Here is a 26,239-nt window from a genome sequence, read left to right on the forward strand (position 1 = left end):
CGTACGACAATACGCACATCAAGATGTAATGGTACACACAATCAGTCACAATAAACAAGTGAAATAAAAGTGATAAAAGAGGTGTAGAAACTTGGCAACAACACATTTACTATAAAAAAGCCTTCCTGTAAAAGGAAGTTTGGAGAAGTGATTTAAAAGAAGGCATTGAGTTTGCTAACCTAAGTTCCTCAGGTAGGGAGTTCTACAACTGAGGGGCTCTAACAGAAAATGCCTGGTTTCCTTTTGTAATGAGGCAGCGGTTAGTCTCATAAGACTTGAGTAAATCTGTGATATAGGTAGGAACAAAGCCACGTTCATTCCTTTCTTCCTCTCTTACTTTTACCTATCCAATAGTCATACATACTATTACATTTATGTGAATATAAATGTCAGTCTGTATGTATCCTTCAGTGCCTTTTATCTTCTTGTTCTTTCTATTTCTAGGTATCCCATTTATACATGTAATTCATATACTGTGTGTGTGTGTGTGTGTGTGTGTGTGTGTGTGTGTGTGTGTGTGTGTGTGTGTGTGTGTGTGTGTGTGTGTGTTAACATGATGTACCAGATGCTGTGTTACACTTAACCATCTGAGGAGTTGTCCTTGGAAACTGTTTAGAAAAGGGTATGAACTTTCAAAAAAAATACTTGGCAGTTGATTGGATGAACCACCTGTCTATCACTATCTAACTATGTCTTAACTTGCGAAGAAGCTGAATTAACAAGCTCATACAAGAAATCCTAATAAGATGCTGATTGGTCCGAACTAAGGGTGATTTGGACACAAGCGTGTAAATTGAAACCAGCCAAGATGGATTCTTGTGTGATCTCGAGAATCCTGCTGCCTCGCAAAGTAATGTGTGTGTGTGTGTGTGTGTGTGTGTGTGTGTTAGTGAACTGCAAGCAGAGACGATCATCTTCATTGCACTTAGTGACGGTTTATTCAGGGGCCATTCAGGAAGCAGGCAGCAGCTTGTGACTCACAGGAGCGGCGGCCTTTCATCTCGTTCTCATTGCGGTGATATGCACACACACACACACACACACACACACACACACACACATACTGATACACACGTGTACACATCAAACATGGCAACACTCTTACATGAAGGCACACGAGCATGGATAGCGACATGCATAAATGCTCCAATTCTTCCGTGTTCAGTGACAGAACACACACAAACAAGCATACTCGTGGATTAACACACACACTCACACACACACACAGACACAAATGCAGAAAGCTGGGAGCCATTTTGTTTAGTCGATAAGAGCTGGTTTTAGCCAACAACCTTGTTATCATCAATCAGAGTGCAGAGAGAGAACAGAGAGAAGAGGGAGGCAGAGTAGAAAAAAGAGATGGTGGAACACAAATCTCTCCTGATGAATGGGGGCGCAATGACTTCTAAAATACTGCAGTACAACTCTCTCATTAGCGCTAGTCGCTAAGCAGACAAAGGACTCATTTGGGGAAGGAGAAGATGTGGAAATGCGTAATGGCAACACAGGAGAAATGCACTCCCTCCTGGCTCTCTCCTCCTCGCGCCACAGTCGAACCTCGGCGACAAACGACTGCGAGAGCGAGGAAGATGAGATGAGTCTTCAAATGTTTCTTTAAACAACCTTTTCAGAGGCACCGTAAAACCATTGTAGCGTGACTGAAATGGTGTCGAGTCTGAGAGGGAAGCGGAAAAAGAAAAGATGTGTCGTATCTCCGCGGGGGCTCCGCTGCACACTTCTTAAAAGTGGTTAAAAAAATCATATTGGACCCTGGATGTACCTGATACTGTGGACAGGGATCTGATCCAGCTGAGCTCAGGCCAGATCTAATGGTTTAAAGACCTTTGTAGCACTCCCTGGCAGTGGATTTCAAACTAATTAATGAAAGGGGGAAAAATAGCTGGTAGTACAAATTAGTTGCAATTTAACGCAGGTAATTAAAATGATGAAATTTTAAATAAGCATTGTAATAAATCATATGACGGGAAATGTGGCGTTTAGAGTAACAACGACTGAATGTGTTTAGTGAGGCAGATTAGATAAAAACAGACATGTTTAGCCTGGTGTTTTAATCCTGCCTTGCACAACCTCTAAAAGCGAACATGCATGTGAATGAAATGTTTCCCAAGTGTAAAAACATGCTCATCCCACACATTGAACCTATAGATAAGTGCTACAAGTTCAATCAGCTTCTGCAGGGCAATTCTACTGGAAATTGCTGACTGCAGTCGAAGAAGGCAAGGCATGCTTAGGGAGGTAGTGTAAGCAACAAAGGATGAAATGCATCATTTTGTCACAAAATAACTCCTAGAATATACTGAACATTACAGATTAATGATATGTAACAGTGTCTGTATGTAAGTGGGAGGCTTGCTGCTGGGCAAACAGTGGAGATTGAGTTGCTTGTAGCCAAACAGCAGCTGAATATCACATATAACTGAAATTTAACTGATGAGGGAAGTATCCTGTAACACGGCCAACAAGAAATGATATTTATAGTGTTTGGCTGTCCTGTTCATAGGACCATAAAGTCACCATCATTATTGGTGCCTTTTTATTTATGCATATTTTGTATTTTTGCATTTTTTTTCCATAAAGATTCTAATTCTGTGTAATGTAATTCTTAAGCTGTGTTCAATGTAGATTAAATCACAAAAAAACAACAAAATACTTTTTTTTATATTGCAATGGATCAATAGAGTTAACTCGCAGTGACAAAACCGCAGTTTCCCTCAGCTCTATGGAGCATTTCTGTGTCTTTCAGCTCATTCTTTTGGTTTTCCAGCTCACAACTTTTGATTCACTCTCACCAGTTGTATTTCAAGCTGCACAAGGAAGCTATTTCATTGAAAAGCACTGATACACCCACTGTACGCTACCTGCTCAGTGCCAAACCGTAGAAAGGTAAGCGTCTAGCTAGTGAAATATATTACCCTCAGGAGTAACTGGAAACTAAACCAAAGCTAAAAGTAGAGTGAATATTGGACTCAAAATTAACTCAAAATCAGTGCTAATGTTACCATGTTTCCACTGGATGGGTAACAAAGTGGTTTTGACACTATTCGACACATTTCTAGCATCGAGCCTGATTATGAATGTTGGGAATGAACAGTGGGGTCAGAATGTTTTGTGTTTTCTTGGCTACTTTGACATCTCCAAGACATGTTCCTTCACACTGACCAATTGGATGACAGAGGATATCCTATGTAAATGCTGGTGCGCATATGTAAACACTGACGCAGGAAGTCAAAGCTGTCCAGTGGCTGTTTAGCTCATCAGCTGAGCTGAGCCACATTTAGTGTCTCAGACAGTGGGGAGAGCAGCAGCTCATCTCCACCTCCTCCACAAGCTGATTCAGGCAGTAAAACCTGCTGTCAGTCATCAGTGACCATTTTCTTGATCTTTTTTTTTTTAAGGCTGTAGGTTTTCCTGCCTGAATGCAGCTCAGCTCGGTCTGACAGCTTCTCGACAGCTTTGGCTTTCTGTGTCGGTGTTTACTTAGTGCATCAGACAACACTTCAGTTAAAGTGACTGTGAAACCACCTAAAACTAAAAACGTGTCTTTGTATCTTGAGTATATTATTCTCAAAACCCAATTTTCCTCCATTTCTTTTCCTTCACAAGACCTTCTGTTTACACACAGTGAACCTGGTAGCTTTATGTGATGTTCTTGACGTCTTTGAAGGACAGATAGCCCGTACTGTCCTCTCAGTGACACCCAGGAATGAGTCCACTATCGCTTTTTCTTTCTTTTCTTTTTCTTTGTGGAACACAAGACTGCCACTTAGCACTTAGCACTTAGCACTTCTGTAGCCATTACTGACAGCCATCTTCCCTGACAACCTATAAACTCGCACAAGGTAAAAAACAATGATTGGTTGGGGCCATACGTCAGTTAAGGCAGATTTAAGCATATAAATGACTGCATTCAAGGATCTAAGCAGACTTTAAGCTTCCATCACTTTGTAAAGATGTTTAATGGATCTATAGGACCTGTAAACACTCTTTGGGTCCGGGTTTCTTTTACCAATTCTGAGTGCTGGTGTTATAATATTGAACTACTCCCGCAAACATGCAATACAGAATATCACAGTTGTGTGCGCCTGAGGGAAATCCAGCCCACCAGAGCAGAATACTGAATACATTAACACTGCACACGAGAGGGCATGAACCTGAGACCTCCATGCAGAACTTTTGCTCTGTTAGCTGGATCACATCAATAGTGCAGGCATCCTCCTACCAACCCATACCACTGCACCAATCATTAATTAAATCAATTGAATACCACTGAGTTTTGCTTCCAACTTGCTTGACTGAATTGATATGTAAATGAGATTCATTTATTCATGAATTAGGAAGAACAAAGCTAAAACAATGCGATGAAGTATTTAATATTAACTTGAGACCCCTTGTAGGAGGACTGTTTGAAAAAACAGATGTGCTTTAGACCATCAGTGAAGTAGGTGGTTATAGAGTAGCAGGAAATGGCAGGTGGTGAGATCAACATGGCTGGACGATAATTACACACACCAAAGTCTGGCCAAGGGCTTTAAATATGGAAATGAAAACAATAGAAAGCGGTAAAGGATTAAAAGAGGTTCACTGGTTCCCTCTGGTCCCATTTGGAGGATCCTGCAGAGTGACTGTTTGGTTTGGTCTGACCAAAAGTATGTGTCAAAGGACTTTACAAATAAAGGGTCTTAATCAACAGTTATTCATCAAACGCAGTGACTCACTATGATACTCTACAGTACCCCACTTACAGGAATTAGAGAAGTCTGGTCCAAAAGTATTTAATGGAATCTCTCTGCAGCCAACACAGAGGGCTGAAGCTGCAAAAGGTCATTTATCTACACCTGGAAAATACCAACTCAGCACTCCAGCACTTACTGCCCTGTGCTGAGCAAGAAAGGCCTGGGCCAGTTTCAAAAAGGTTTAATCATGGAAGATAAAGCTGCTCTTATTTTATCTTTTCATTATAATAAAAAAAACTTGATGAAAGACGCAATAAACAATGAATTTAACAAACTGTCTATCGGGTAGGGGAGAGTTCTGACAGCTCAAGTTTCCACGAACAGGAGCCACTGATATATTGTTGGTAATATAGCAAGAGTTACAGTGAAAGCAGAGGTATGCTATAATCAGACTGTTTTATACAACATGTTGGCAGAACATACTGCTCCAAACTGCCTAACCTGCCGTATTATTTACAATAATATTCACTGTGTGTGAGCTTTATCTTCTCATGCAGGTTGTACCAAAGCCGAGGAGCCCTGAGGAGCAAAAAGCACGGTCACCTGTTGATTCAAGCCCTGACTTCGGAAAAGGGATCTAAGGCCATGAATTGGCTCATATGGGGTCAACATTTCTGTTATGTAGCTTGGATCCAAAACAAGAGGTACTTTGTGACAAAAATCAGTAAAACCAAAAAAAACAATACTAAATCGAACAGGGGGACATGGAGAAAGGCCAAGACAGTTGAAACCAGTAAATAAGTAAATAACAGGTGTGTCAAGAATAAAATAAGAGCTTGAGAGAGAATGTAATTTGACGTTATGTCAAATTGTCATTGTCAGAAAGTTACAAAAATCATCAGACATCGGTATGCTGGGTGTGTGTGTGTGTGTGGGTATGACTTAAGCTACTTTTGAGGATTCAAACCAGACTTCACACCAGTTGATTGGGGACAGCTTGTACAATTGGAGACAGAAGCTGTGTCCCTAGTTGGTAAAATGCTGATTTTTGGGCCAGTGGTTAAGATTAGGGTTAGGGTTAGGCAAGTATAGTTAGGGTTAGGGTGAATCTCCAGGAAATACATTTAAGTCTATGTAAATAACTGAAAAGTGACAGAGGTAAGACCATTCATGATGCTGTATTTATTGAAGGACATAATCCTATAGCTGTGATTTCTAAGAGGTCTGTGTGCATGCCCTCCAGACAACTAAAGTCACACAAATAGCAGCTTTTACTCTCTTTGTAAGATTTATGGAGCACTCTGAGAGGTTGAATGTGAAAAAGCCAACATTCAAGCATTGTCTAGTACAGCTCCAGTATTGTGGCTTTGTAGCTTATTCTCCTTTGGCGTAAGATTTGTTTGCAACACAGCCTTAAAGTGTTTGTCTCACGCCTAAAACAATATCAATTCGAGAACACCAATTATTAAACTGTGTGCACTCTTTTTTTTGTCTCCCGCCCAGGCAAAGGATGAAGCCAGAGAACTGTGTTCTTATTTGTTTTGTCTTTGCCTAATAACACTTTCTGTTTCCTCTGCCTGTGTGTGTGTGTGTGTGTGAACAAACCTCAGACACTTCTCTGCGACAGGAAGAACAAACACTGTTTACCTACGCACGCACGAGCAAACACACCGAATGACTAATGAAAGAGGCATATTAATGAATCGAGATTACACACATCTGTCACGAAAACCAAACAAATTAGAATAGAAATAGCTTCTCGACTCTTCTTTCTTCATCTTTGCACAGTGACGGAGAGATGAGACACACACACACACACACACACTGGGACAGAAGAAAACCCACCCGTGATTCAACCTAAATCCATTCTATGACAGCTGTTAAGTGCTGTTTTAGTTACCCTCTTCAGAAAAGAGAACATTTGCCTTGTTAATAAGGACAATATATACATTCACTTCACTAAACTGGCTCCAATTGAAAAAAGACAGATTTATTGTTTTCAAAAAAGCTTCATTTATAAATGAATGACACAGAAATTGGCTTTAGAAAAATGCGTGACGCGGCCTCGTCCTAGAAGAATAAAGCAAGACATCAGCGGCGCAGACAAGAAAGTGGGAAAAGGGGAAATAAAAGAGTCCAGAGATGAGACAATTGAGACACGCTGTTAACAAGTGCGAGCGTATATTTCCTGCTGCGTCCTGGCCTCAGAGATACAGCCCCGCTACATTTGACAGAGTGGAAAGTCATTTGCCACAGACGGCAGCAGAGAGTCTCCGCAGCACAGAAATGAATTTCAGCTCCGCTTCATTTGACTTTTTCCCCCCAAAATTAAAAGCACTGAGTTGTGACACGAGACGAGAAGCGTGTCTGAGATCTTCCTCTTCTCTCTTCTTTCTTTCATTCTCCCTTTTCGTTCCGTCTATTATCTTGTCTTTACTTTCTCCACTCTGTGTTTCTGCTCGTCCTACCTACCTTCTTTTTCTTCTTTATTTCCTTTCGTCTTTTCTCGTTTCTTTCTTTCAGCCCTTTCTTTTTTCTTCTTTCCTTTCATTGCACCTTTCTGTCAATCCATTCTACTGTCTTTTACTACTTTCCATCTTTCTATTTTCTCATCCTACCTTGTTTCCTTCCTTCTCTTTCCTTTTGTCTGCCCTTATATCTTTTTCTATTTTCTGTCCTTTTTCTTATATCCTTCCTTCATTCCTTCCTTTTTTCTATCGACTTTCATTCCCTCCCTTTTCATCTGTCTGCCCTTATATCCTTTTTTTTTTTTTACTTCCTTCCATTTTCTGTCCTTCCATACTACTTTCTTTTTCTTCTTTCCTTCTTTTTGTCCTTACTTCTTTTTCTTATATCCTTCCTTTTTTCTATTGACATTCCTTCCCTCCCTTTCAGTCTATCTGCCTTTATATCTTTTTCTTTACTTCCTTCCATTTTTCTATCCTTCCATACCACTTTCCTTCTTTCCTTCTGTCTGCCCTTACTTATTTTTCTCATATCATTCCCTCATTCCTTTCTTTTTTCTCTCTGTCCTCTCATTCTACCGTCATTTTATTTTTTCTTCTTTCCTTCCTCTCATCTTACTGTCCTCTCATCCCACCCTCTTTTTCGTCCTACCATCTTTCTTCGGCCCTGTTCTTCCTTTTTCCTTTCTTCTTTCATCCCCTCCTTTCCTTCCCTTTTCCTCACTGTCTTCTCTCTTGAATTTCCTCGCTCACTCGCTGTCTTCACTCCTTTTTCAGTCTCTCAGTCTCTCTCTCACTCAGGTGTCAGAGATAAATGCACAGAGTCAAATCTCAGCTGTTTCTTTGGAAGCAGCTCTGCCAATAAACCAATCAAAAATCAAACCCACTCACACACAGCATGCCAAAGACTTAAAGCATTATGAATGTACACAGCTGTAGGTCTGCAAACCAGGTAGCTGACTAAGCTCCCTGCATCTAATTAGTGCTGTGTAATGTTCAGATAGATAAACAGGGACTTCACCAATTCCCACACTGTTTTTTTTAACAATTGCATTTCTGCTTCTTTATTTCTTTTATTCCACTTTCCTTCTTACAATAGTTACTCATAATGGGTTATTAATGAAAGAACAGTGCTTTAATTGCTTGCTGTCTGTGTAGAATGATACAATACAAATCATTTCTGTGTGAGGATGAAAAGGACTTAAAAGAAGAGAAAAAATGCAGAGACTTCAGTTGGGATAGGTGTGTGTGTGTGTGTGTGTGTGTGTGTGTGTGTGTGTGTGTGTGTGTTTGTGTTTCTTGAGGGAGGAATACAGCTTTTGCACACAAACTGCCTAAACCTTTTAATTCATAAACTGATCGATTCATAGATGGATTAATCTATTCATGCTGTTTCTCTCTTAATTCAACATTTAATCGTTTAAAAATGAAACTTGGAGTGATAATAAAAATAAAAAAAAACTTAAGCTGAATTGAACGGGACTCTATTTCAAGGTCAGGCCGCTCCCAGTGCGCCGGCTGGCGAAGCGCAGCACAAGGGAGGCAGCCTCAAGCGATCACATCACAAAGGAATAAAACATTCAAAGACTTTTATAATGTTGAAAAGCAAGCGATGGGAATTTATCCGCCACCCCCCTCCCCCCTCCAAAAAGAAAAAAAAAACTATTTGAATGAAATATAATCCCTTCTTTTCATGCCCCTGCACAGACGAATGACTCGGGGCTCTGTATCGTCCTCGTGAAGTTGGTCTACGTGCAGCTCCGAGATTCATATTTTGATGAGGGTGTTTCAAAGTGTCAGGGGTTTAACCGAAATACATCGGGAGGAGGAAAAACATTAAAGAAACGCTAAGTCACATCCAATCTGGGTTGCAGGGAAAGAGAAATGTCTCTTGTGTATATGTGAAACTAAGTTGGGTCTTTTAAAAAAGAGGTTATTTGGTGACACTGTAATAACGACGGGGGGGGGGGGGGGGGGGAGTGGATGAGGCGGGAGTTTGATTTAGAGAAATGCTTCCAGTCTGACAACACCGGAGGAAAAAAGAAACAGAGAAGGAAACAGACGGGAGGGTTGAAGGAGGGTGGAATCATCTCAGCAGAGGAGAACCAAGTGTAGAATTGGATTGCATGCCACTGGCCGCTGTAATTGTAAAGGCGCCCTGACTGAGAAAGCGATACATTGTTCTCCCGGACTCGCCTCTGAAATATTATCCTCCGCCGGAGAATCCTTATGAGTGAAGCAGCCGAAGAGAGAGAGAGAGTGAGAGAGAAAAAAAATTGATATTAAAGGCCAGGCACGGTGTGAGCTACAGGAGCCACGGCTTGTCGGAGAGACCCTTTTTGATACCATTCCTGGAGAGCCGCGAAGGCTGAGGAAGATAAGTGGCCTGATTACCACCGCACGCGTGTGTGTGATCGGTGTGCATAATCGTCCTGGAACTGCAGGGGAAAATGTATATATTTATATATATATATATATATATATATATATATATATATATATATATATATATATATGTATATATATATATACACACACATACACACATGCATCCATATATGTAAATCTAATGCCTAGTGGTGACAACTTGTCACATATTGTTGTACAGGTGATATTTTTTTCCCCTTTCTTAGTAAGCAGAAAACTCCAGGAATTTCAAATGGTGTGTATGACTCTTTAATCTGGAGGCCTGGTGTGTGTGTGTGTGTGTGTGTGTGTGTGTGTGTGTGTAGTAAGGTGAACAACTTCTAATGCATACACACATGCCCAGGCTACACTAACATACACTCAGATGTACACACACACACAGTAAGATGCACAACACCAACATACACGCACATACAAACACCTTTGGGAACAGATGGGCATTATGGTTTCAAATGTGCTCTCTCTCTCTCTCTCTCTCTCTCTCTCTCTCTCTCTCTCTCTCTCTCTCTCTCTCTCTCTCTCTCTCTCTCTCTCTCTCTCTCTCTCTTTCTCTCCCTCTTTCACACACACATACATACAATACCTCTAAACACTCCTGACAAATAAACAGACTGTATTGTTATGCTTGCTGGCGGAGGAGCAGTTATACACCAGTCCTAACTTCCCTTTGGACATGCGACACACACACTGAGAGCCAAGGTGCAGTCAGATGTATCCGCTGTAGTTAAAAACCCTCAAAGAGTGCACAGCTGTTTTTACACCAGAGAAATATCAGCCATTTGTCAACAGCAAGACTAAAGCACCAATGCTGTAACAGGACAATGTAATGTGATACTGACACAACCTCTGAGAGTCTTGATAAAGTACTGAAGTATTGATGCTGTGACAGCAGCATCCTCGAGGGAGATGCTTTTGAACACACGGGAAAAGTTTAAAAGACAATTCAATCAGTCATAATTGATACCGATAATGAATTCCTCCCCCTTTATATTCTGCGGTCGTGCTGCATGACTGCTCCAATCATTATTCGGTTTCAGAAGAAAATCCCTCCGCCACCAATAGACTGTGTGACAAGGATTTGAATGAGACGAATTGCATTATAATGTTTGACACAATTTCACATCACAGACATCGCAGTTCTGTTTGTTTTCAGCTGCATACATTGAGGATAATCAACTTTAGAGTAGTTGGACTGCATCGTTGGCTGTATGTGGTGTTGTTTAGCCGAGATAATAAGTTCCTTAAACACATCTTCAGTCAACTGCATTTAGTCTTTCCTGCATTTTTGCACGCAAGCTTGAGTGTAATGACAACAAGGGAACTCAAGCAGAAGGGTAAACTGTGATTGGACAAAAAGGAAGAGAAAGGAGAATGAATGCATGCAAACACTCTAAAATGCCAACTGGATAGTAACTAGATACAAAGAAACATGTTATCACGATAATATCAAAAATAAGTATTTTACTTGATTTTATATATTATATTTCTTAGCTTTGCTATGTACTATTTTTTTTTTAAAGATGTATTTTTTGGGGCCTTTTTTGCCTTTATTTGATAGTAGATGACATAAAGGCCGACAGGAAACAGGGAGCGAGAGAGAGGGGAATGACGTGCAGCAAAGGTCCCTTGCCAGAGTTGAACCAGGGACGCTGCTATGTACTATTTTTACTATTTTCAATTATTACCATTTTTATTTTCCATCTTATATAACATTAATGTTTCTTAACATTGCTGTGTTCTCCTTTTAGGTCCTTTTAATGTGAAACACTTGTTTTATGTAATTTATTTGGTGCTACATAAATAAAGTGAATATTAAAATGTAAATAATGGATGAGCAAGCCATAATTAATCTTACATTCAGTATACTTTCACATGCATACATTTTTACTCTTACTTTCCACTTTTTTGAATCTAAAGAGTAACATTTTTGAATCTGAAGAGTAACATTTTTGAATCTGAAGAGTAAACACTTTGCCTTTGCATTTATTCATAACAAGCAACCAAACAAGTGTAGAGGAAATAAACTGTGATTCATTGCCTATTTATTGTTTTTAGCAATGTCTCCTTCATACAATCATTCCCTTTTTTGTCCACAAACCACATTATTTGCATTTCATCAGGAGCCAGGTGCCAGGTTTGGAAAAAAGCCTCTGTAGTGCCTCTAAAGTCTTTTGTGTGCAGGGGTTAAAGCCAAGCCAGTGAGTGTAAGTGTGAGCTCTTGTACTGTGTCAGCTGTTACCACCAACAGGAAGCTAATAGAAGCCAAGATGTTTCCTCTCAGCACACCTGGCTCCAAACACAAATCCGGTATTCATCTAACACTCCGAATCCAGCAGCAGGCGGGGTTAATATAACCTTAATGTGTGAGAGATGGGACAGGCTTGTGTTGAAGTGAGAGTTTGAATGAAACGAGCGCAGCGGGTTCAAATATTTGATCTCTGCAGGGGTGTTTTCGCCCGTCCTCCCAGATGCCTCGCTTTCCCTTTGTATCGCCGCGATACTTCAGCTGCAAACAGGAAGCCGCTGTACACCGGAGCCGGCCAATAACACTGACAGCGAGACGGAGAAACGAGGGGAGCCAAGCCTATCAGACATCGCTAATGGGGCCCCTGGCAAAGACCGCAGCTTGTTACACAGAAGAAGCAGCAGAGGAGTGTCTGAGGAGGATGGAAAAACACTCACACATACACATACACACTCAACTTCTGAAAGTATATAAACGCAGTAGGTGCACGTATCGGGAAGAGCGCGAGATCAGAGGACACGTTTGAGCCCGGGTGGTGTGTCAAGTGTTAATGTATGCAAAGTGTGTGTGAGTGTGTCTGAGTGATGTCCATTTCCCTGCAGGTTAAGGTCAGTAGCCATCTCTCTAGGGCTTTTACTGTCACAGACCGCTGGGCTCAACATGTCCTACCCGCCACCAGGCCATTTGGCAAACAGCAGGGTTTAGCACATTCTCAATCTGTGTGCCAGAGTGTGTGTGTATGTGAGAGAGAGAAAGAGAGAGAGAGAGAGAGACAGAGAAGGGAAATTAGAAAATGTGTGCATCCTGGCGTGATTCAGTTTGAAGGAGGATGTGTGCGTAAGTTTGAAAATAAGGTTTTATTGTCAGTGTGTGTGTCACATCTGTTCCCTGCTGCTGAGGGGGCGTCAAAGTGTGTAGATTATTCAATGGTGTCCTATCACTGACCCCTGAATCCAGCAGGATCACACACACACACACACACACAAACACTTATGTGCTATGAAACATGAAATACTGAAGAGTAGTGAAGAATGCTGCCACTGAAATGACTCCTACAGTGGCACGGCTCTTTGGAACAGCGACCCTGAGAGATTACGAAAGAGGGAACATATAGGTCTGTCGGTTTATTGACGCAGAAAAAAAAACAAGTCTCCACACTCGCCGCCTTGTACATACCACCACTCAATGAAACACATTAACGCCCTGAAGCAAACGGACTGGAAAACATTGTACACAGCGGGAGGAAGTCAAGCCCCCTCTCCTCCTCCTCCTCCTCCTCCAGCTGCATTCAAAGGACAATCATCCACATCTATATATATATATATATACATATATAGCTAGCGCTGAATCAAAATGTAACATATGTGCCACTTTTTGATGTTAAATCTACATCAGTAATAACTCACAGTTCTATTGTCATTCAGCTTATAGTTAATTTATGAAAGCTTCTTCTTTTACTACAACAATCCTCTCTGAAAGGGAATTATGTGTTTTTTATATTTTATATGGATTAAATGGAAGGATTGAGTACTATTATCATGTCTGTATGTTCATCATGAAACTTGCCCAAGCAGCCAATTAGCTTAGCACAAAGATTAGAAACAGTTTACCTGGTTCTATCCAAGTTAACCAGCTACTGATCATAGTTTCATAATTAACACAAAGGCTGAAACAGTGTTGGATGATTTTCTTATCTAACTATCAGCGAGGATAGAAAGGCAGTTTCCAAAAAATGTTGAACTATCCCTTTAAAGGTTAGCTTCACATTTTCTTAAGTAAATCTTAAGATAATACTCCCTCGCCAATACAGCATGTATATTGAAAGGGCTTTTGATATTACGCCTCTTCATATTGGAATTGAGCTAATCCCTTCATGAAGTGTATCCAATGTAATCAGTGTGGGTGAACATTATTCCACTAATGTTCAACCACCCTGGTATCAACCAAAGTTACAATCCTAGTATCCAGTAGCAGATTACTATTATTTTACCTTGGCGATGTTTCCTTGTCATCTTCACAGTATAGATAGAGGGATCAATCACAGTGATCAATAAATTAACGATTATAAATGATTACAATAAAAAAATTAACAATTTCCTACTTAGACGATGTGGCAAGACAATATAATTGCTCTTTTAATAATAAATCAGTATGAGTAACTATTGACTCATAAATAGTAAGAAGGAGATAGTCTACAATAGTTGGGTCCACCAGCTCCTATGAAAAATATCTGTAGTAAGTAAAATATATTTTACTTTCTGTATGTTCTATTCTTCACCAGCCAGATTCACTGGTGAAGAATAGAACACCATGCATGTTTTCTAGGGTGTTGATTCTCACTTGTATTACTCACTGGATACTGTGCCATTCTGTGAAATTCATTGTGAACTCACATTCAGAAACACAGTGCATTTCACAGAATCCATCTTTTCATTCAGAGTTAGGAGCTGAAGAATAAACAGTGTTTTCCGACCAACATTTGTGTTTAATACACAAAATGAAACGAGTTCATCTCTGTCTCTCGTCCTTCACACCCCTCTATCTTTCATCCTCACTCCCCTTCATTTCTCTCCGACCCATCACCCATCTAGCCTCCCCCGTATTCCTCTCTCTCCCTCCTTCCATCCTGCCTTTAAGGAGGTGTGTTTGTTCCCCACACTGTACTGTCCAATCAGGGGCCTCTCTTGACCCACGCCTTATCTCTGATTGATGACTGACGGCTGCCACAGTGTGGACCGAGACGCAACTTTTCCATTAACCTTGTTCTCACATAGTGCAGATATGTGTGTGTGTGTGTGTGTGTGTGGAGAGAGAGAGAGGAATCTGACAGAAGCTAAAGGTTCCCAGAGAGTTTGTCAATGACATAGTTGAGTGGTAGGTTGCTTTGTTTCTAATGCGCACGAGTGCTATTTTTTGCATGTGCTTCAGTGCTGTATGTGGGTGTATGTGGGCTGTTGAATTCCACCAAAAAATATAGAAAACAAAAACTAGAACAAAACTTAAAGAGACAGATGGAGGAATAGATAAAGAGAGAGTGAGAAGAGACGGATTCGGACTAAGAGAATGTGACACCGTGAGCGTGCCTGAATAGCTACAGTAAGCAGATTAAGGGGATGACATTAAAAAAAAAAGAAAGTGTGTGACATAAGCAACGCAACCAACTAATTCACTTTTACAGCCATTCACCACTTCTCAGATCATCCCGTTGTAACTCCCGCTGCATATTATTGCATGTTTGTCAGCGGGATGTCACGCCACGCTCCCCAGGGTGCGTTTGATCTGACTCACCCTCACAACCCCGGGAGCGCGTTGTCTCTCATGCAGAAGAAAAAACAGCCGACCACTGCACTTCAGGAGCCGCTAAATATCAAGGAAAGCTGTACTTATCCACAGGGTCAAGCTTAAAAAAAATTAAAATAAAAAATCAAATTTTCAGCTATTATTAAAGCACAGAGTTGTCAGCATTGGTGTACTGATGCACTTTTGAAGGTTTTTTCAGCATATGCTACATGGCTTACATACATATTTAAGTTGTGTAGTCTTATTTTATAGCTTCATATTCTATTTAAAAGGCGTGCCATTCATTTGGTAGTAAAAGGTTCCTGTGCATCAAGCTCCACTGTGCATTAATGTTGCATGTACACCTCATTCACTGACTAAATCACAACTTCTCACCCTCCATATGCAGGTTGTTTCAGGCAAAAAAAATCCATATTCCCTTCCCAGCTGAGTTGCACACATGATGCAAATTTAATGCATCACCTTACCTATGTACAATATGTGGGTATGTGCTGTATAATCACATTTAAATTTAGACAGGCCACGTAAAATTGATGCTGTGTCGTGCACATTCTTAATACATTCTTCGAGTGACTGCGGGAGAGTGTAAAATTGTTGCTGTGTCAGCTCCGACGTGCCAGAGTCACTTCTGCGGGGCATCGCAGGGTTTTTCGAGTCACGGCGTTCATGGGATTAAAATGATGTGACAATAAAACACTGCAATAAATACATAAATAAGACTGTAATCACATATATTAGAGACTACTTAGGTGGGGGATTTACGTTCAGGGGGGAAAACACATTAAGATTACAGTCACAACATCTTTTTCTGTAACTTATGCCGAATGGTTCATATATTCTGACAACCTGCTGTTCCGAATGGCTTCCAAATGGGATCTGTGGAAATGGAGGGGTTCTGGATGTTTGGTGGAAATTATTCAAACAATGCCCCGCTATTTAAAGCATTGTTTACAGGTTATATAAAATAGTGAGATCTCGCCAGCACCAGCTCTTCTGCAACACATTCCTTTATCAATCAGACGTCAGAGCCGATGTGGAATAACCCCGCAGTAACCTTACATAAGCTCGGAACCAAGCAGTACAATATTGCGCTCTGTTCATTGCTTTAATATTGTGCGGCATCTCATTTTCTCCAGCTGTGGAACGAATGGATGCAGGGACTTTTAGTGGTAGCATAACATTTGGAAGGAATGGAACTATGAATAATACACACATACACACGCGAGCATGCATAGAACAGCGCCCACAGACGTACACATGCAGACCTCTCTCGTACGGATGAAGACGGAGATAGTGATATGTAAACATGTATGCATGTACACTCATAATGCAAATGTGTTCTTTTTCTTTTTTTCTTTTTTTTTGGATGCACAAAATGGGAAGCAGATTATACGCAGATAGAGAAGGAGAAAGGGGAGCGAACAAATCAAGCCTTAACTGCATGTGAAAGCTCAGCACGCCCATGTGCCTTTCCTGCCTGCAGACCAAACACTGGACGTCGGTGATGCAGAGGCAACAAGACAGCTGCTGCACACACACACACGCACACACACACACACACACACACACAGGGGCACACACATTCAAATTTCTTGCTTGAAACTCAAAACACGAAACCAACAAAAAAAGTGCAAATAGCTCCTTTTTTCTCTTTTTTACTCTCCCTTATTTTACCTCTGCTCATCTCAGGCCTTTCGCCCACTAAACACACACACAAGACTACACTGGCACAGTAAGGTGTAAAAGAGATTCAGAAGTAAAAATAGATAAAGAGAAGGAAGAAGAAAAAACGACTCAGAGCCACGGACAGACGGTACAAAGAGAAACGGACAGAGGTGAGAGAAACAGCGGCGGACAGAGAGAATAGCGAATGAATCTTACAATTTTAGTTTGACCCTGCGAGGCGCTCGGCTTAGAGCCAGCCACATGAATAAACAAACACATCTAATTTCCCTTGGCTGAGGGCAAGATGGAGGCTCGCTCTGAAACTCAAAGTCTGTTGATTTGCTGCATTCATGTCATCCGGGGAGAATAAATTACTCTTAATGTCGGCTTTAAGGTGCTGCTGCTCGGGAGCTTGGTTTGCCCACGGAAGATAATTTATTGAGTTCTAAAGATGCTCAAAATAACGTCACATGCATCACCTGTGTCTTTCTTTCAAACCATTTGACCTACAAAATAAAAGACTTCCATCACATCAAATCATTTTTATAATGAGTATTTTGAATTATATACATGCTACCACTTTGTATGTGATGAACACTGACATTCTTGGCTATAAAACACAAAATCATATGTATCATTAAATCTGTGCACAGACAGACTACAATACATTTTCTACTAAAACATCAATGGCTTCAAAAGACACACTGAAAATGCTAATGTAGCAGGTGCAGGTGGCTGCTGTGTAAACATTTCTCACTGCAGGTGATGTGCTTTCTTGCATTACATCCAAGATTCGATGTAATTAGCAATGAAAGTATGAATAAGAAAGCGAGTGAGAAGTTGTAAAAGGAAGACGAGGCTGTTGTTGTGACAGAATGAGCCTTCTAGGCAGATAACCGTCCTGCTTTAAAGTCGAGCTGAGCAACACGAGAGTCACTTGCAAAGCAGAGTCTTGTTATCTCTCTTTATCAGGTGCACATATGATATAACAAGGCTTTTTTTAATGCTGCTGCCAAAAAAAACACCAAAGAGTTAAACCAACAAACATAAATCATTCTTTAAGTCGTCTTTAGTGTAAAAATGTTGCATTCGTGAAGCTCCATCAGCCAGTAACGATGGATGTTTTAGTGCCCTATGTGGACTCTGATTCAGAGCTTTTCGCGCCAGGGTTCCCATGCAAATATAATGTTGCCATGGAGATGAGATAGCAGTTGCTTTGAGCTTCTGCTTCTTTATATTTTGGCGAGTCTGCAAAATGAATCGCACAAAAAGGTTCCTGTTTGCACTGTAAGCATGAATGTGTAAATAACTAGTCTATACATACATATAACTAGTCTAACATTGATTAAGAGCTGATTAAGAGGCAAGATTTGGTGTTGAGATTTTAAAGAGTTATTCTACTGAGAAGTACTAAACTACATTAGTGAGATACAAAGGATTAATTAAACGTATTGGCTTTCTTGCAGTGCATAAGATGAGAAGATTGATACCAAACTTATATGTGTCCATTCAATATGAAGCTGGAGTCAGCAGCAGGCTAATTTAGTTTAGCACAAAGACTGGAAACAAAAGGGAAAATGCTAGCCTGGCTCTGTGCAAAGGCAACAACCCTTCCAGCCTCAGTAAAGGTCAATAATTATATCTTATTTGTTTAATCCACTTAAAAACTAGTGTAAGGACACGCACGCTGCAGTTTTACGGGAGGTTATGTTCCGGAAAGCAGGCGCACTCACTTTAGCTTTCACAGTTTGCATTAAAATCTGTAAGTTGTCAGCTTTTTAAAAACCTCATTAACAAGATGTACAGACCTAGAATTCTATTTCAAATGGCCGTGAAAAGATAGCGCCTCATCACTGTGACAGCAAACCACCAGGCTTTCAGTATTTTCCTTCTTTTTTTTTTTGTTGCAGATATGAAGTCGGAGTAAAAACATTCATTCACACTCACATTTATTTGGACCACATGTGGCTGAAAACATCAAACTAAATGTGATAGGCTTTTGTTGATGGGCTGCACACAGAGCAGCGCCTGCATCAGAGGCCGGGCTCCCAGCGAGCTGTCACGCTGCCTAAATCCAGTTTCAACAAAGTGTTATTGTGATAGAAATTCAGATAATCTTGACAAAATATGCAGCCTACCTGAGGGGAGTCAGGCTTCACTCACGCTGCATAGCAGTTCAGAAGGAGAATTCATAAAAGCATTGCTGCCAGCACAGTGGAGCTGCATGTGTTCATCCTGTTTTTCCTACAGAGGAATATCAAACTGCATCTGGTAATACAAGTAAACTGATGCTGATTCGCTGTTATTCTGTTAACAATGGCAATATTTAAAATGATTTCTATTTGATCTCAGTGTAAGGCCTAAAAAGGGCACAGATCATACAATCTCGTTCAGCCCTTTAGCAAACCAGGTGTTGTAGATCTACATATATGCACATGCTTAATATATAAGTACTTAACATAGCTGAGAGTGCATTAGAGTGAGAGTGGACCCAAGTCAGAGGATGACTAGCAAAATGGAAGTGTTTGAACACCTTAACATGCTTTTTAGAGTAGATCAGAAAAGTCTCTACAGGCCTTGTAAATGTCAAAACAATTCAATGAACCACTGTACAATTTTAGTCCCTTACAGAGCCAACCTTCCCTGTATTAAAGATGATTAGTATGCCCTAGAGAGTAAGATAATGATGTCTGTACTAAAGATTCTGTCTGTGAAGTCTTTTTGCTGCTCTCTCTGTGTTTTTCCTCTCTCGCTGCTCTTTCTGTTGATCTTTCTCTCTGCAATCTATTTGATTCACTCTGGGGTTCGTCATACCTCTCCAGACCTTTGCTCTCTTGTGCATCTTGTTCTAGCACCGTCTTATCAGCCCAGCTACAAAAAACAAAAATTCAACACACAGGAGTAGAACAGGATGTATCAATCCTCACTGTACAGCAAAGAGAATGAACATCAGGGCGTTGTCTGCGTATCGGCGCCTTTCATCTGCGTGGTCCTAAGGGCCGCCAGCCGTCTCAGATATGGATTAAACCTCAGACCACTCAAAGAAGGAGTATTGTAGAGGAAATGGACTGGGTTTAATCTCTGTCTGCAAGACTGGCCCTTTGGCAAGGTAAAAAAAGGATGGCATCTGCTTTTTAAGTGGTGATGGATGAATTGTAATTAAAACTTTAGGACTCATGAATAACACAGCAAAAGTATGCAGGACTGGGTGGTGGGAATTTTATATATTAGATTTGGGAGTTGCCTGAGGTGGTCTCTGTGGGTAGATAGTGTAGAAGCAGGGTGAATTTAAAGTACAGTTGTGCATTGAGGGGTTACGGAACGGCCTCTGAGCCTATGCACGAACCTGTTGTAGAAGTAGTTGGTGTGCGCCTTCTCAGATTCATAGCTACAGTTTGGGGTATGGCAGGTATGAGTCTAATCTGTCAGGTTGGGTTTCTCCTGATATCTGACAATGAACTATAAATCAAAACCTACGCCATAGGTGTCTGTGGCAGGATTCCTATTCTGCTAACCCCTGCAGTGTTAGGGTTATGGTTAGGGTTAGAGGGTTAGTGTTTCAGGGGTTATCAACTGGGTGGATATATTACAAGAGTGATGTATGTTGATTCTTGCCGTTTATACAAGTAACTGGTATTACTATACATCTTTTTAAAATAATCTTTTTTATTGACTCTTTACTGTAATTTGCTTTTGTTTATACCACGGCCACTTAGGTCCATTTGTTGTTTTAAACTAATTCACAATATCACTATGAACTGTAAGTAAGGACAGCAAGAGTGAGGCTTGGTGAAAGAATGTGGATAAAATGCCTAATAATAAGAACAATGCAACCATCTGACTTTACACTGGTGTCATACATTGAGTGAATGTGGGCTTTCAAATCAACTAAGATGAGATAGAGGCAGGTAGAAGAAGCAGGTAGACAAAGAGCTAGATGATGAGAATCTCTATTGAAAAGACAGTCTTAATATTACTGTGTTGTCAGGGATGCAGGGCTGTTGTCTATTCTTGTAGGCTAGATGTGTTCAAAAAAGAGCCAAGTGACATTTGATGGTCCCTACTTCTGAAATGTGAGTACTTGATGCTTTTCTTTGTCACACATGACGGTAAACTGAACATTTCTGGTCGGACAAAACATGTCATTTGATTAATCAATAATTAGTTGCAGCCCTAAAAAGCTAATTTCCATCAGCCGGGACTATAAAACTCCTCACACAGGCTTGTGGTCCTCGAACACAATTGTGAAATATACAACTTATAAAGTAATACTGTGTCTCTTACTTACACTCCTAAGCTTAGTAAGGGGGCAATTAACCTCTTGCCCACTCTCTGCCAATACAGCATAAAGCACTTACTGCTTCTTGACTTGACTTGAAATAAAACATAGCCAGCAGATAAAAATAACTTTTATCATATAGAATGTTATTACTACTTAAGACTAAAAGCACTTAAATGCTCTTATAAGTCATATGTATTCGGTGGAGTACAGATTAACAAGCAGTGTGCGGATGTAACATTGTGCTGAGGTTAAATGTTCATAGTGCATGGGAGTAGATAGAATTTAGAAAATAAATAAATAAATAAAAGAGTAGTAAAAGACAGCAATGTGATGATGGTTAAACATGGTAACACTAAAGCTTACCAGATTGGAGTATCGCATGCTGACATAGCGCTGGTCCTGGCGAGGCACATAGCGATGGACGGGATCAATGTCTTTAGGGCTGATCAACTCATCCACTGGAATGTGAGCACACGCATGCACGCACATACACACACACACACACACACGGAAACATACAAACCATTAACATGTATTTCAGTATAACCAAACACCAAAGGTAAGCTTAAAGGCAGAGAGACAATAAAATCAATTTCCCATCATTATTAGACATACACACACACACACACGCACGCACGCACACACGCACGCACGCACGCACGCACGCACACACACACAATGTATGAGTCAGACTGTGTCCTTGGATTCATGTCAGTGCAGAATTAAAGTGGCAATCTTAAAGATCTTTGTTTCGGACTCTTGAGCAGCACCATATGGCAGTAAGTGGTAACTGCAGGTGTATTTTTGGACCTCACTCGACCTCCCAGAGATCCAGATGCTTGTGATTTCAGTGCACGACAGCAAAGTCACCACCAATACAAGTTCATTATAATCATAATACTGCAAATGCAAGTGCTTTTATAGGCTCAATCAGCATTGTGTTACCTCATTCAAAGATAGATAGTGACTGAGCAGACTTGAATTTAAATTAAACACTTCAAAATTATAACTTTGTTACAGTTACAATCATGATATAATCATCAATAATGAAAAATTAAGTTGATTACCCTGAATATTTTCTGTTTTAATAAAAATAACGTGGTTAAATAAATCTCATCAGATATGACCTTCATCTTAGTTCTGCATTGATCAGCTTACACACTGATGTAAGAATGAACAGATTTGGTGGTGGCAGTGGTTCTCAACCTTTTTGGTGTTAAGGACCCCCACATCGATACACATCAGGCCGTGGACCTGTATTTGATAAAATGTGGTTTCATGGATCCCCATCTGATGAAATGTAGTTATTCCATAACTGTGTATACTATAGATTGGCAGATTAACAATGAAGAGTGTGAAACCTATGAAGAGAATAGTCATTCCTTTACATTCTCTCATTGGGCTAATTTCTAGTCACTTAAATAATAGTGAAATTAAAATATTTCCCATTTTCCTGGGATTCCCTGGAACCCCCTGAATGACCCTAGGTTGAAACATACACACACACACACACACACACACACACACACACACACACACACACACACACACACACACACACACACACACACACACACACACACACACACACACACACACACACACACACACACACACACACACACACACACACACACACACACAGAGGCATACCCAGCAGCTTGGCGATGTTGTAAAGCGCCTGACCCCACAGGAAGTACTGCCCATCTCGACCAGAGTTGCTAGGGAAACGCTTCTGGCTTCCATGCTTGTTCTGCTCCGCCTCCACAAAGTCAGCTGGTACGTAGTAGTACTTAGGGATCACAGGGTGGCCTGACATGAGAGATGAGGACTGTGAGAACAATGCGGGTGTGTGTGTGTGAACAACTAATTGTTTCAAATCAGTACAAACAGCAAATAAAACTAACAAGAACAAAGCCTATTGATTTGCTCCATAATGATCCACTGATTGATTATAGGTACATTTTGGTTAGTGTGGCTCTAGATCTCTTAATAGCTGCCCTCATCTGCAATTTTTCTTCACTGATTCAAATGGGTCTGGTTTTGTGCTCACTGACGTCTGTTCCTCCAGCTGGAAAATAACCAAGCCAATCACAGCTTTGTAAACAAGATCACAAAGACGATTTGTGTGCCAGAGCCGGAAAAACAGCTAAATCAATGAAAAACAGCGACATAAAAATTGCTCAAAGAATGGCGACAAGTGAGGCAGCTGCACGGGTTATTGTAAGTCGTTGTAACTTACATACATAACAACTTTTAAATTGAGATATTTCTTCGATGGTTGTGAAAACGGTAACTGCTCCTAACAACCACAGCCTCTTGTGCCTCACTTGAGCACCATTTCACACTGAATAATGTAGTGAACAAAATGACACTTCAACCTGATTATGATGTTTTGGCCACTTTGAGTGCATAATTGGTCTGAAGGTACAAGTAGTAGGAGTGGAAAAATTGACAGAGCATGTGCACCGCAGCGCTCAGTTTCTGTACTTTGAGTAATCTCTACAATTCTGCTTTACCTTTACCTCAGAGTTTGGTCTAATATTAATCTAACCTAACCAAAAGCACCACTTCACTACGCTACAGTGCAGCATCACGTCTACCAACCCTATACCATGCATGTGTCTATGTATCATCAAAACAATGGGAGCGCATTACTCCTGAGAGGTCACCCAAACCTGCAGCAAAACAGACAATAGCAGCTTGTGAAATACATTTGTGGCTTTAATGGTGCATGGGAAAAAAACAAACTTGTATTGTCTGTTAAACCCAGCCAATTAACTTGAGGAGTTTTGTTAATTCATACATAACCGGTAACAAAGTGCTGAGGAGATGTCTAGGTCAACTTAAGTTAGTTCTGTCTCACATCATTATCTTTACTACACACAAATTATTCCTGTTCTATTATGAACGGACCAAAAGAATCGAAAAGCTCTTGACATCCCTATCATTTGACTGTCTCTCCACACAGCGATGAGTGTAGGTTAATACGGAAGCCAGACTCTTTGCTCATGAGGAAAAGGCTGAGTTGACTTGAATGTAACGCCCCCGTGAGCCTCGGTCACAGTATGTGGTGTATGAATATGGATGATGGGATTTAATAAGAGACAGTTTTCATTGCTAGAGGGAGAAAGAACAGAGGCACGCACAGAAATACAAAAGCTCCAAGATGAGCCAGGTTGATGTGCTGAATCAGATTAGTTATTCATGTGTGTGTTTGTGCGCTTGTAATGTGTAATCCTGTGGTCACTGCATATTTATGTGTGTGTGTGTGTGTGTGTGTGTGTGTGTGTGTGTATTTGTATGTTTTCATGTGATTACTCACCCTCAAAAGACTGGAAGATGACAGGTTCAAGAAGTTCCTGGTATTCTTTGACCTGAGCCTTATTTCCTCTGAACACGCCTGCAACACACACACACACACACACACACACACACACACACACACACACACACACACACACACACACACACACACACACACACACACACACACACACACACACACACACACCCAGAGTTAACCGAACATTCAACATTTAAATTCTATTCAAATCTATACAATCCAGATGCTCATGTACATGTAACGTTGAGGAAAATAAGGAGTAGTTGCTGTGAGTACTTAATGCATGTGTGTGAGTGGGTGTAACTGTGTGTTTGTATGTGCACGTACATGATGTGTGTTTACAATGCAAGGGCGCATTCTGAAATCTAAGTCTAAAACTGCGACATGGACTTTTTTAGATGAACTCAGTTCTTTGGTTGCCCTACAGTAAAAAATAACTTTTTAAAAATGTACTTTACTTTTAAATTTTAATGAATATTCTACATATTACAGCATGAGTTGTTTAATATAAAATGAGATGCATTAAACATATTTACACTAATCGTTCAATATAATGAATGACCTGATTTTCTGATCGGATGGAGGCAAGCTCACCACAAAACACCCAATGAACACCCAATATCGTAACTCTTCCTCTTATAGATCTACTTTTGGTCTCCAAAAGTACAGCTCCTCTGTCTGGATATTTAGCTTCTAGTCAATAGCTCCCAACAATTTAGCATCGTCTTCACCAGCTAGTCTTTATGTGACTACCTATTAACTTTATGTGTGCTATTTGGTGCTGGGCAGGTAGTGTACAGTGTGATTTTACAGCTTTATTTGCAGAAAACAGCTGCCTGCTCTCAATATGCTAATGAGATCTGTGAGAGTGAACTGAAACAGTAAAGTTGTGGGCTCCAAACTCCAAAAAACACATTAAAAAAAATTAAAACGCTGAGGGGGATTGCAGAGTCAGAAGATCATTCTCTGTGGGTTTGTTGCTATGAGCTACCACTTTCCCATTCACAGTAATTTGAGTTATTTGATCCATTGCTGATAAAAAATATTGATTATAGCAGCTGTGAAGTTAAAGTGCTTCACAAATAAAACACATTACATCAGTCTAATCAGAAATCAATTTCACATAAGTTAACTTCATCAGTCAGCTAAATGTGAATACAATAGTCACAGTTAAATGTCCTCCAATGGGAAGACATGCTCTTCAGGGCTGAAAAGGCAACAAAAGGTAGTGATTTTCCAGTGTTGTAACTTTTCTACTGTAAGTACACATGATAGTTTTAAAGCATTTTATTCACTTTGCTTTGTTTTTATTTCTGCTGGCTTTGTTTGTGTCTTACTTTTAGAGGTTTGGATCAATTTGATGGATGCTTTATGCTTTTTGGGCTGTTAAGAGACGGTCCCATAAACATAAACCATTTGAAGGTCTGAGCTGGGACAACAAGGCATAAATCACAATTGTTTATCGGTCAGAAAAATGTGAGTGGAGTATAAAATGAAATGAGGGGGATTAAATGATGCTTGAATTCATATTATGTTGGAGAAATGACTCGTTAGTTTATTTCTGACCATTCCCCAAGGTTCACCCACACATTCCACACGCCACATCCTTTTAAAAAAGTACTCCTAAGTCCTCTAAAACCTGACAAACAAGAAAATGTAATTTCCTGTCAAATGCCCCACGTCTGACTTCTATCTTGCCAATGACCCACTTGAGGCATCTTAACAGCAGCTATGGATAGAACAAGGCTTACCGTCAATCATCATGTAGATGAAAAACATGGGAAACTCGCACTCGATCCCATCAAAAAGCTGTAG

General features: G+C 40.4%; 1 protein-coding gene across 3 annotated transcripts in view; it reads right to left on the reverse strand.

Annotated features, from left to right (window-relative positions):
- phkb (phosphorylase kinase, beta) overlaps positions 1–26,239 on the reverse strand; it is a 103,966-nt gene that overhangs the window by 29,134 nt on the left and 48,593 nt on the right. For all 3 annotated transcript variants that reach the window (XM_062419705.1, XM_062419715.1, XM_062419725.1), the window contains 4 exons: positions 26,176–26,233; positions 24,404–24,481; positions 22,732–22,890; positions 21,442–21,536 (listed from right to left, as the gene is read on the reverse strand). In XM_062419705.1, the coding sequence (XP_062275689.1) occupies positions 21,442–21,536; positions 22,732–22,890; positions 24,404–24,481; positions 26,176–26,233 (390 nt within the window). The remainder of the gene's footprint in view (positions 1–21,441; positions 21,537–22,731; positions 22,891–24,403; positions 24,482–26,175; positions 26,234–26,239) is intronic.

Source organism: Scomber scombrus, chromosome 1 (assembly GCF_963691925.1).
Source record: "Scomber scombrus chromosome 1, fScoSco1.1, whole genome shotgun sequence".
Classification (NCBI taxonomy): Eukaryota; Metazoa; Chordata; class Actinopteri; order Scombriformes; family Scombridae; genus Scomber; species Scomber scombrus.